Source organism: Abrus precatorius, unplaced genomic scaffold (genome assembly GCF_003935025.1).
Source record: "Abrus precatorius isolate BTA unplaced genomic scaffold, Abrus_2018 Scaffold10, whole genome shotgun sequence".
NCBI lineage: Eukaryota > Viridiplantae > Streptophyta > Magnoliopsida > Fabales > Fabaceae > Abrus > Abrus precatorius.
The window spans coordinates 35,549,223-35,562,908 of NW_020874292.1; the positions used below are offsets into that span (position 1 = coordinate 35,549,223).

Below are 13,686 nucleotides of genomic sequence, written 5' to 3' on the forward strand. Positions count from 1 at the left end.
TGCGCAGAAAATAATGAAACTACTGAAGGAAAACCGTTATAGAGATTGCTCCACTGTCAGTCAGAAACTTGTTATTTCCTTGCTGTCATGTTGGATAAGTGTTGTTCATTTAACAAGCATATTTTCAAGTGGCATGAAAGAGCAGAACATTTGGTTTTGAAAGCCTAAGAGGTTTGGATTCCTCGCTGCACCGGCAGGAACTTGGCTTGCAATTCCCTGAAGGGCAATTTTCCGATAGCACAAAATTGTTCATTCCTTTGATTACAAAGCTGTAGTTCGACCAACTTGATCAGTGTTACGAATTCTGCGCAGAATACGAATTTTGGTTTCCGTCGGGTTAATGGTTTCTCTGAAAATCAATCTATGGAGCCCATTTATATATGGGCAAAACTTAACTGTTGTTTAAGGGTTATTAGTGTTTTTTATTAATTAAAATTATATTTTTAATCTCGTAAACAGTTTATATTTAATGTTATTGCACATTTACTAAAATAAAACTCTAATTTTTATTCTTTATATGTTGTTTTTGTAAAACATCAATGATGGTGTACCTTCCCACTAAAACTTTCACATTTAATCTTAAGCGGGTTTAATTATCATGGTTTATACCATATTAATCATCACAGTACTTCTCCCTGGTGTCTCATCCTACTTCAATTTCATATCTGACACCTTATTTGAAGTCCCACACAGCGATTCCACCGAAAAGCCAGGACATCTGGACTAAGATTCAGACATCAATTGAAAAAAATATATATATCAGATTATTTGTTGAAGATGTCACGTAACTTCTATGTTTTAATCTTTAATCATTTATATTCAATGTTCAATATTTACTCTTCTTGTTCTCGTATAAAAATTTTCTTTTCACATATCTCCTATAGGAATCATGAAACAGTCAATCATATGACACAATATCAGAAGGATGAATGGCTTGGATTCTCCAACACATTAGCAAAACTTGATACAGCGATCTTCTGTTCATTTGTTTATTTTTGCTAGCAGATATACAGAAAATGTCTTACCAAGAACGGCAACGGTCAGTGGCTGTACTCATGTACGACTTTAAGGTCAAACTATTCTTCAAAGAAACGGTTAGAAGACAGTTTAGATAATGATATATCTTGGTGAATTCACAATTTCATCTGCTTCATCCATAATGACCATTTAACAGCTTCTAAAAATTTATCATTTCGTCGCAGTGCAGTGATAAGATTAGTGTAGGTTTTTTTGTCAGGTTCTATTCCATTTTTTCTCATTTCCTTTATCAAACCTGCAGCTTCTTCAACCATTCCTGCAATTCCATATGCCTTGATCAAAGTGTTATAGCTGCACAAATCAAGTCCAAGTCCACATTCTTTCAATTCTGTAAGCACATTAGCAACTTCGTTAATCCATCCTTGCTCTCCATAGATGTTGATTACAGTGTTGTATGTGTAGTGATCAGCGGCACAATTTGATTCCTTCATCTTTTGCAATACAGATCTAAATGCCTCCATTTGGCCATCTTTCCCATAAGCGTCCAGCATTGAATTGTAGGCTTCTAGGGAAACTGAAAAACCATCAAATTGCATCTTCTGAACCGTTGATGACATGTTCTTTAAGTCTTTATTTTTCCCATACGCAGCTATGATAGTATTGTAAGTGATCACATCAACCAGGCCTTGTTTCTTAGCCATGCAGTACAGCCTCCAAACCTTCTTGAAAAGCTTGGCTTTCCCAAAGACATCGAGCATGACATTGAAGGTAATTGTGCTAGGTGTAAATCCACGCTGTACCATCTCATCAAAAAGCCTGGAAAGTTCATCTATTGGCAAAGCCTGAGAACAACAGTTTAGAACACAATTATATAGTTCCGGGTCCCACTTCTCCCGGTTTTTTGAGATCTTGTAATACAAATCAGCTAATTTATCCACCATGTTACATCTTTGATAAATCCGTAACATATCACATAACAAAAACTTGTCTGGAATAATATCTGGCTGCTTGTCAATTGCATCCAAAACCGCGCAAGCACCTTTCAAAGATCCAGCTTTGACATACATCCTAACAACAATGCTAAAAGCAATCATATCCAAAGAAACACTCGAAGATCGTAACTTCAGATACAACATTTCTGCATCCTCGAAGAGGCCCATGACACTGTAAATGTCAATCATGGTGCAGGCAATGTGCATGTTCGGCTTGTCATCACTTTTGAGCATCTGACTGTATATCCTCACAGCATCCTCGAGCAAACCCGCTTCTTTGCATGAACAAATCAAAAGATGATACAAATTATCCTCATAACGCGGATCCTTCCACTTCTTGTCATTCAACACCTTCATGGCATCTTCCACCAACTGGTGTTTCACATAAGCCATGACCAGAGTGGAGCAAGAAATCTGGTTGACAAGCACATGCTGATAAAACGAACCTTTGAGCAAAACCGGCACCTTATGAACCTTTCCAGCCCTCTCATACACTTGCAAAAGAGTACTAATTATAGAAGAATACTGGCATCCACAATCCAGCATATCATCAAGTATCCCAACAGCACCCTCCTCATCTCCATGCTTGGCTTGCAACCTTATCAAGGTATACAAGTTCGATGAATTGGGCTTGTAGCCCAACCGTTTGAGCTCTTTATAATACCATGTAGCGTATTTATAGTTATCAGCTCTCCCCCAACCCTCAATCATGGAACGGTAAGTGGTTTCGTCAGGATCCAACTCTACACTCCTCTGCATCCTCAGAAACAACCTCTGAGCAGCATCCATATTAGAAGCCTTACCATACCCAGTTATCATAGTATTATAAGCAACTACATTGGGACAAAACCCTGCCTCTTGCATTGTTTCCAACACTCTCTCAGCATCCCCCAATTTCCCTTGCTGGCTATAAACATTCAAAATCACCAACCAATTCTCCAAATTCGGCACAACCTCATCTTTCTCCATCAATTCGATCACGCCTTCGGCCTTCTTGAACAGCCTAAAACGCGCGTAAATGGTTATCATAGAAGAATATGCAGACTCACACACAATTCCAAACCGCCTCATTTGGAAAATCGCAAATTCCGCCTCTTCAAGGTTCCATCCCTTCCTATAAAGCCCCATTAACATCCCAAACGTCGCAACATTCGGCTCCACGCCGCAATTCAACATCATTCGGAACCACTTTGCCCCCAATTGCACGAGGTTTCGCTTGCAGCAGGCGTAGATGAGTGTGTTGAAAACGTGAAAACTCAATTCGGAGCCGAAATTGGTGATCATTTCCGAAATCAGAGTCTCTGCAGCTTCCCAATCTTGTCTTCTGCTCAACAAGCGAATAACGACGTTGTACGCGGTGGCGTTGCGTTCCAGCTTGCCCGTTCTCCTCATGGAGTCGAAAAACGACAGCGTTTTGGCATCGTCGTCGGGGGTCTCTTGGAGTCGTTTGAGGATTGCGTTGCAGTGGCCTGCGCTGAGTTGAGAAGCGAGGGAAGAGAGGTCGGCGTTTGCGAGAGGAACAGTGTTGGTTAAGTGGGTGAATTTGAAGGGTGCTTCAGAGTGTCGGTTTGGCTTGGGGAGTCGCTTCGTTTTCAAGTTTGAAATTGAGGCCTTGGAATCGAAAGCTTCGAGAGAAAGGGAGAATGTGAGTGAGGCCATGAATGGTTGTGGAAGCACTTCTTTTTCCTTTCATCTCATAATATCCATTAAGTACTCATCATCTTCCTCTGTTGTCCTTTACTGTCCACAACTATCCTCCATTAATATTGCCTCAATATTTATTCCATTTAACATCAATCTTATGGAAGAAACACTTTCTGCTTTACTAATTTTCATCTAATTAAAACTTTAATTTATTTTTCGTAATCACATTTTTTTTTTTAAAAGTTGTAAAAATAACTTTTGCATTTTTAAATAAAAACACATATTACAATAAAAAAAATATGTAGTTCAAATTAATCGAAAATATGCCCGTACTTTACACGGTTTGTTTTTTTATTTAATTAATTTATTTTAAAATATAAAAATATAATTTAAATATAAAAAATATATAAATATAATAAAAAATTTATTTGTTAAGATAAATTATTAATTAAAATATGTATAATTTAGTATCTTTTTAGTATAAAAATAGCATATAAATGTTTTATTTTTAAAATCTAAAAATAAAATTTATATTGTTTCATAAAATTATAAATTATTCATTATTATCATAAAATTTTAAATAAATAATTATATAAATAATTGTTTTAATATAATGAACTTTTTAATATAAATTATAAATTTAAATAAAAAGTTTTATAATTTTTATTTAAATATTTGTTTAAATTTGTTGAATTAAACTTATATGATAAACTATTTATTTATAATTATAATTTCAAATCACTAATAAAATTTTACTATATAATTATTAAAACATGATATCATATTTTTTTAAAAATAAAGTATTTATTCAACTAATGTATGGAATTTTAAAAATTTGTTTTAAATATCAATATACACAAAACTATATGTTAATATTGAAAAATAAAAATATATTAAACTTTTTATATATAAATAAAATTATCATACAAAAATATTGTAATTAAAAATTAATAATAGTGTAATATATATTAAATTTAAAATTTTATTTTTTGATAAAAGAAAATATAGAATTGAGTTTTTTAAATATTTAAATTATTTTATATTTTTTGATACATTAATAGAATTAATGTTGATTGATATTATAAATTAATTAATTTTATTAAATAACTAATTAACTGTAATAAAATTATGTTATTTAAGTCGTAAAATTAAAATAATACATTTATTAATTTTTTATATAATTGTTTATTTTTTAAAATAATTAATACAATTTGTTTATTATTTATCGTTTTAATTAAGAATTAATAAAAATAAATATATCTATAAACTAATTTAATGATAAAATAATATTTTAAAAATTTTATTAAAAGAACAAATATTAATTTAAATAAAATTTCAAAAATAAATTTAAAATACCATATAAAAAGAAACATATAGATTGAACTAAAAAAAATAAAAATATATATATTATTATTAAGTCTCTAACTATTGTAAAGATATATAAATATAAATTTAATATAAATATATTAAAATATTATATTGTTATTAAAAAAATATGTTTTCTATCAATTTTGACATAAATATGAAGAATTAGAGATTTAATTTTTATTTTTAGATATATTTTTTGTCTATCTCTCTAATATATTACCTAATTTTAAGAGGTCAATATTCAATGAACTTGATTTAATTTTTAAAATAAAAAATTAATAATTTTAAGAATATAACATAATAAATAATTATATTAATAAAAAATATTTATACTGATTTCATATTTTTATGTATAATATTTGTATTTTAATTTATATTTGAAAACTAATTGTAAGTTTACAAAATGACTAAATTTTTTCATTAAGAAGCACTTTTATTTGCATTTATAATTGAATGTTATCATAAACATTTTCAAAAGCATTAGAATTTATATTCTAATCTAAAAATTTTGATTAATCATATAGTTAGAATATGAAATTTTAATAAATAAATATAATTTGATATGTTAATATAAAAAATATTTTTATAACATTTTAAACATTAACTTCTATCTTTCTTAGAATTAAAATCTTTTAATAGTTATAAAGATTTAAACTTCATACTTATAAAATTTTAAAACAAATGATATATATAGAAATTAAATATAATATTTAAACTTAATTCAAAGTTAAAACGTTATATTTTCTTGACTTATTTACTCATTACGATATAAAATTATTAAATATGAAAATAGAACAGTTAAATCATATTCATTTTTATTGTTACGATATTTAATAATTTTTAATTTATTTTAATTATTATAATTAATTAGTTTTAATTAGAAAATTTTGAATTTATCATTATCATTATAGCATTTTATAAAAATAACATTGCAACAAAATCATTAAGTATAAATATTGTTAATTTTTTAATTTTAAAAAATAAAATTTGTCATCATAATTATTATAATATAAAATATTATCTATATTAATAGGTTATACATAATTATGATATATCAATTCTTATTAAATTATTTTTAAAAAAATTAAAATAATGGAAGAAGAGAAAAAAAGAGTAGTTAAAATTTTTAATTAAGATTTAGGTAGAAACTAAAAGAAAAGAATTGTTGTATTTAATATAAAAGTTAATCTTTATATTAATTAAATTTATAAATGTTGATATAATATAAAATTTATGAATCACATATAAGATTTGTCTAAGAACAATGCCAATACATAATAATAATAATAATAATAATAATAATAAAGTAAGAGAGATATATATAATAAAATAACAAAATTATTTTGTAAAATACTTAATGTTTGCTGACATTTTAGTTTTTAGATTCTACATAATATTAAAAGTATTTATACAATATTGTAATAAAAATGATTCAATTTTCTAAATTTTTCATTATTGTCTTTTGTTCATCATTTTTTACTTCGTCTTTCTCAAGTTACAACCTAAAAGAAAATATCAAATATAAATTACTAATCTAAAAAATTTAAATAATAAATTATAAATTTATAATTTATACATTAATTTTTTCTTTCTTTTTAGTAAATTTGGTGTTTTTATGTTAGAGGATATAGGTGAACAACTTATTGCCAAATTATTTTCTTTTATTTTTGCATTTGTATTGTCTAAACCTTCTTCCTTCTCAATCTGAAAATATCAAACAATGAAAATAAAGTTATTCATTATTGTATTATAAACATTATAAATAAAAGTAATGAAACTCCAATTTAATCTTATATATTACCTTCACTATCGGCTTCACAATTTTATTTACAGTGAAATTTAATCTTCCACGACTTTCAAAATAAGTACTCATTTTTATTTGAATAATATGTGAAGTGCAAATAATCTTTAAAAGTTGTGGAAGCAACTTTAACACTTCACCATCATTTTTAAAAAAAATTATCACATAAAAATAGTTATATGTTTTAATATATTTTATTTATATAATCAATTATTTGATTAGATTTTTTAGGAAGTTAGAAATTAACACATTTGCTTACAATTTCAGATGTTGCAATAAGATCTTTTAACTTTACTTGTGCTAATTGTTCAACAACTTTATCAAATAAGATAAATATAGTTGAATCCGTGAAATATTTAATATCAAGTTTAAGACAAAACTTGTAATGTATATAAATTAAGGCCATAATATATAATTTAATTTATTTTAATATGAAAATTTAAAATTTAGAATACATAGTGATAAATTAATTATCTTGTCATTAATACTCTACGTCTTTGTAACATAATTCACATTTAAAATTTGTAGTTGTGAAATGAACTTTCTTCTTATAATAGGGACAAAAAATATAATACCAACCATTTTTAAGCATTACATCGTTCACAGGTGTAATACAACTAATTACGACATTTTAAAAATTAATTAAAAAAATTTAAAAATTAAATAAGAAGAACAAAGTATAAGAGAGATTAAATTTATCATATCACTATTTGATTTTGCCATTGTTAAGATTTCATATATGTTTTTGAAATTTTCTAACTTAGAAAAAATAGTAGATCTTGTATCATTAACATTATGAGCAATATGCATATCATTAAAATTCCTTCAATAAAGTGATAATGAATAGTTAAAAATATGGTTAAAATAAAAAGTAAAGAATTAATAATAATTAACGTAACAAAGAGATTTTAAATAATTTTAATACCTAAATGAATCTATAAAATAAGTAACTTCTGGTATGTTAATATTGACATAATTCTTTGTTGATCTTAATGTGAAAATATAAATATTACCTATAATATATACACTCATATTACCTACGATATCATGAAAAACATAAAAGTAAATAATTACTTGTGATGAATATAAGAATATAATAAGATATTTGATACAAATTAATCAATTAAAACTAAGATTCAATGCATTATATCATTTAAAAATAATACGACTTTATGCTTACTCAAAAAAATAAATTAAAATATATAACACAATTTAGTAAAATAAAATAAAAAATATTAAACTTGAAAACACATATACTTACGTATATAGGACATGGTTACAAAATACAAAAAAAAAATATGACAATAAAAAGAAGAAGAGTAAGTTTTCAAAAGTTGTGTAAATATGACTTATATAAGTAGAGAAAAAGTATTTTCTGAAGATATATGAAAAGTCAATAAATAAAAAATTAATATAATAAAACTTGTCTTTTCATTCGAAATTTACTTTAATAATATAAAACAATAATTCACAGTCAACGTATATTTTTATTTTTGAAATATATATTGAACTATATATTATATTAAATTAATTAATAAAATCATTTAAATATGTAAATTTGCCTACATTAGAAATATAATTTAACAATATATAGTATAAATTAATAATTTTACAAATATTTTAATTTTTGAGATATATATTGAACTATATATTATATTAACCTAATTACTAAAATAATTTAAATATGTAAACTTACCTTTTGATTAGAAATTTAATTTAATAATATATAATATAAACTAATAAAAAAATATATTTTTTATTCAAATTACATTTTAATATTTGAAGTAAATATTGAAATATAAATTAAATTAAAATAATTAATAAAATAATTTAAATATATAAAAAAATTAATTTAATAATATATAATATAAAATAATAATTTTATAGGTGTAATTTTTTAATTCAACATATATAATATAATCATAAATTCTAATAAATTCTTCTTAAATATATTTCATAATAAGTATGAATCAGATATAATTTTAATTCATAAATTTTAAATAATATTGTAGTTAATTTAATAAATGGTAATTTAAGACAATTTATAATATAAATATTTAGGTTCTCATTTGTAACGTACTATAATAATCAATTTTAACAATTTTTTTCAATACAATTCATTAAATCTAATAAAAATTCTTTAAATATAATTCAAAGATAGTATGAATAAAATATAATTTCAATTAGTAAATTTTAAGTTTTAAATTTTAATACAGAGAGTAATAATTGGATGCAATTAATATGAGTGACTTTATAGGTTCTAAATTAATTCTTTAAATACAATTCATAATTCTAATAAAAATTCTTTAAATATAATTTCAATTCATAAATTATACGTTTCGAATTTTAATGTATAGAATAATAAGTAAATAGAGTCACGTATATAAAGATGACTTTATACGTTTAAAAATTTAATGCATAAAAATACTCTAACATTCTACCTTTGTCATATATTCCATACATCACATTAGATAGATATCATATTCATGAAATACGATTCACTTTCAAGATACCTTGGTAGTGAAATGGTAGACACGCGAGACTCAAAATCTCGTGCTAAAGAGCGTGGAGGTTCGAGTCTTCTTCAAGGTATAATATTAAGATCTCTTATTAAATAGGAATAAATTTGGCAGCGGATCATGAAATCTTAGTGATATTTTTTATCTAATGAATGGACAGTCTGTTTTGAAATCGTCCATCCTGCACTCTCAAGGAGTAATAAATAGGTGTAGTTAATTTTTCATATAGATAGATATATATTGATAGATACAGATCAATTAATTTTATCAAAATTAACCTTTATTCAAATTTAAACTACACGGCTACTTCAAGATTTTGCCTAATAGTCAAATAATGACAAGAAGTAACGCTATGTTCAAAATACTAAAACAAATGGAGTTGTGCGCGCAAGAACCGTGCCATTACAAAGATATAAAAATGGGATTCCCTTGGATGTAGAACTTATTTCAACGGAGAATAACAATGAGAATAGTTGCACGGTAAAATGTAACGTAAATTTTCAAGAGGAACGAAGAAGCTCGAGGGTGGGCATTGAGGTTCCAGCTAAGAAGGCTTTGAACAGTGTGAGAGCAAGTTTTGGTTTGTGCAGAGGAACTTCGTGGCCTGCACCCCTCACAGCCACAAACGTAAGTCCAGCATATTCCTGGGTCCATCCTCCTACCTGTTGTTTCATTCATGTCACAAGAATTAAGTGAAGGGACAAAAAATAAGACAAACCAAAGTCATGAATATGAAACAAAAAATCACTCTTTGTTGAATCACTTACCTCCCCATCATCATACCATGCATGCCAAGGACTCACTGTAGGAAGCTTAAGAGCTTTTATGCTATAGCGCGTAGATGTCACAGGGATTACAACATCTGTATTACCACTGACATAAGGGAACACAAAATAAGTTTGGTGGAAAGGAAAGAAAGAATACTGGTTTCAATCCCATAAGATTCCAGAACGCATACATGGCTACTTCTATAATGACTTTTTTGGCTTTAAACTTAAGATAGATGTTACCCTTTGATTGTCGAAACTGGAAACCATCACGCAGGAAATTCTTGGGCTATGAAGAAACTAAAACTAAATAAAATATTTACGTGAAGTTGTCGACTTAACGCACAAATTCCACAGTCAACTCCCTAATTTAAGCCTCGCATTCTTGAACGAGCAAAAATGATAGATGCTTCTGAGTAAAAGAACAACTAGATATTTATTTCAGTGCATCAGATTGGATCTACGGTCTACCTCCTATGTGAACCAAGCGGACACAATTATTGATAAATTTTTTGTCCTTCATATTACCCTCACCATATGCCTCTATCTAAACAAGGAGATGTATTAAACAAAGAAAATGTCAACTTCAACTCTTAAGACTGATTCTAAATAACTAAAAGTAGCAAATTTTTATTGGAAAAGAAAATGTTCTTTATATGGAGAATATAAAAGTGTAATAAATACTATCTTTTTCAAAAAGAAATTTTTATTTTTAGATGCTTCAAATTAGACCTAAAAGGCTTAAATTAACAAAATTGTTAAACATTAGCAAACTGCCTAGGTAAACGGAACACAGATACTTCCTACTGCTGATATTCAATTGAAGTCCTTCCAAGCTTAATTTACTACTAGTATTTAAGTACGATAGGAAACAAATTAAACACATACGTATTCATATGAAGATATTAGAAAATAAGAGTAACCTGAACATCCATATTCTCAATCCCGTTCGAATAAGTTCCCGATAAATATTGAGTACTGATCTTGGAGAATCCATCCAATGTGTATTTACCACTTCACTGGTAAGAATAAGAATATTCAGATCTCTGAAAATTCAGTAATAAGAAACTGAAACACATGCAAACATGGAGAGAAATAGCAAATGGTACAATAATACATTCTATGCTGTGCCTACAATCTCTAACGTTACTACCCATTCTCAAAATCTCCAAATCAATTTAGTTTCATTTTGCTTCTCTGATATTCTCAATACTGTTTCCCAGTTCACACAATACAGTATTTGGATCATTGAACCTAGTTGTTTTAACTTCTATTTTTCAATGTTAATTCAGAGACATAAATAGAAACTTTTTATCTAATGATCATTACCTGCAGGTCTCCCATTTAGCAGGCTTATGATCAGGATCAACATGAAGAATCTTTTGGACCTCAGGTCGATTGAAGTATACTGTGGTGTGCTTTTCAGTGCAAGGATCATACCCTGCACTGAGTCTGCCAATTCTCTGTTTCATGACATAATACATCATCAATAAGAGTCTGTATTATAAACAAGTCAAATACATTGTAGCATGCTATAAAATTGGAAATGTGTTCACTCACCTGCTTTCTTCTCACCAGCTGATTTAACTGGCTAACATTAGCATGGCACGGGGGAGTAAAGAGACTGTACGGGTCTATATCTCCCATTTCTTTATCAGCAATTTCCATAACTTTTTCACATGAATCTGACGGATGTACAACTGACTGAAAATCACATAGCAGGTTCAAAAACCTGTAGGTTTGATCCGAAATCAAACCACTTGACCACATAAACTCAAAAATCCCCAACTGATCATGGAAATCGTCTGTTAGAGCATTTCCAACCTGAAGCAGAGTTATATAGATTGAATTAATGACGAGAAGAAGCACAAAATAATGGATAATTTTATGCAAAAATGAGATCTATACCAGAAAACCTTTCAGATTTATAGCATTTTCTTTGGTAGCCAAGTTGTACTTTACAATAGCTTGGCTAAGTTGAGGAACATAATGTCCTGATACAGGGGATTAATGAGTAAAGAATACCATTAGAGCATTATTGAATCTATATAAAATAAACAAACCAGAATATCAAAGAACTCAAATGCTTATTACTCCTCCTCATCTCACCATTTTTTATCTTATACTAAAAAGTACCAAAATTATTTCAGTTGAAGACAAAACCACTACTACCAAGCCATGGCTACAAAATAACAATCGCCGAACGAAACAAACAAACTTGAAAAATATAACAAACAGAACATCAATTATTTTCGAGTTAACCTGAATGGTGGATAAGCTAGAAAGTACAAGTTATACGTTACACAATTGTTTACCTGCATAGCTCTCACCACTGATAAAAAAGTCACTTCTTTTATACAGGGGGAAACGCTCCAACCACTTCACTAAAAATACCAAATTGTCTTCAGCTGCACAAAAAGTTTTATTAGTTCAAGTGACAAATTTATACATAGAGAGATAAAGAGATGGAGAATGGTAAGAGAGGTACCTGTCCTCTTATCGCCATTGTTGAGCAGATCAGATGTCTTATTTGAATAAGAAAATCCAACCCCAACAGGAGTGTCAAGAAAAAGAATGTTGGCAACTACAAAAAGCACAATTACTATTTAGACATAACCGCATTCTTGAAGCGTCATGTTGTAGGATGTGAATGTGAATCATCACCTCGGTTCCAAGAATAAGGATTGAGATAAAGGGTCTTGCCATCTAAATTTATATGAAATGGGCCAATTTCCTCTGCCTCTCCGTAAGCAATGGAAGAACATCCAGGCCCTGCAGAGAGGATCAACAACTTCAAATAAATAAAAATTAAAAAAGGATTAGTTAGTGAGTGAAGAAAGAGTAAAGTTGATGGAACCAGGAACCTCCATTGAGCCATAAAACAAGGGGTTTGGATTGAGGGTCTTCGAGTGCTTCAATGAACCAGTAGAAGAGATTCCTTTCATCCTTTTCATTGACCGTGATGTAGCCAGCATAGTGTGCAAAGCTGATGTTGAAGGTTTGCCCTGGGAGTCTACCAACCCTGTCCTTGCATTGTTGGGGCAATTCCTTGGAACTGCAAGTCGGAGAAGATGTTGCAACTGTAAAACTGCAAAATAAGAACACTGTGGCTGTGCCTATAATTTTAGACCACAACTCTGATTGGCCCATTGCTTGCTCCACAGTCTCTGCCTCCGTTCGTTACTCGTTACAACTAAGAGATCCGTTGCACGACACGGCTTTATATAAACTATTATCCTGATTTTATAATTTTATTATAGAGATTTTATTTTATTTTTATTTTTACAATCTATGACTTTTATAATTTGATTTTTATTAAGTTAAGAAAAATTGCTACTATGAACCATGTTCATTTTTCTCTCGTTCAATGGGGCGTACAACGTAGTATTCATTTTTACTTTATTTTATTTAACAATAAAAATGAATTACTTTTAAATTACCAATATTCTTCTTCATAATCTTCTTATATATGACTTTAATAAATTTAATTCATAATATTAAATTATTCATATTAATATTATGTTAGCATTTATTTCTTTTTTTAATTTTATATTATTTCAACCATAAAAACACTTTAATGCATGTTTAGCAATTATAATATGTATAAAATTAATAAC

General features: G+C 28.0%; 2 protein-coding genes across 3 annotated transcripts; both read right to left on the reverse strand.

Moving 5' to 3' along the window:
• Positions 1 to 495: 495 nt before the first annotated feature.
• Positions 496 to 3,758, reverse strand: LOC113874957 (pentatricopeptide repeat-containing protein At4g30825, chloroplastic). Its single transcript, XM_027513298.1, has one exon. It carries the CDS (start codon positions 3,627 to 3,629, stop codon positions 1,134 to 1,136), a length of 2,496 nt encoding a protein of 831 aa, XP_027369099.1. The 5' UTR covers positions 3,630 to 3,758; the 3' UTR covers positions 496 to 1,133.
• A 5,813-nt stretch (positions 3,759 to 9,571) lies between these two features.
• Positions 9,572 to 13,298, reverse strand: LOC113864380 (serine carboxypeptidase II-2). 2 transcript variants are annotated; one of them, XM_027498008.1, is made up of 10 exons: positions 12,934 to 13,298; positions 12,734 to 12,841; positions 12,558 to 12,653; positions 12,385 to 12,477; positions 11,978 to 12,063; positions 11,630 to 11,893; positions 11,399 to 11,532; positions 10,993 to 11,088; positions 10,070 to 10,175; positions 9,572 to 9,964 (listed from the first exon to the last, which is right to left on the reverse strand). In XM_027498008.1, exons 1-10 carry the CDS (start codon positions 13,217 to 13,219, stop codon positions 9,803 to 9,805), a joined length of 1,431 nt encoding a protein of 476 aa, XP_027353809.1. In that variant the 5' UTR covers positions 13,220 to 13,298; the 3' UTR covers positions 9,572 to 9,802. The 2 variants fall into 2 exon arrangements, with proteins under 2 accessions (XP_027353809.1, XP_027353815.1); XM_027498014.1 differs by having other exon boundaries at positions 9,738 to 9,964; positions 11,645 to 11,893.
• Positions 13,299 to 13,686: the final 388 nt, after the last annotated feature.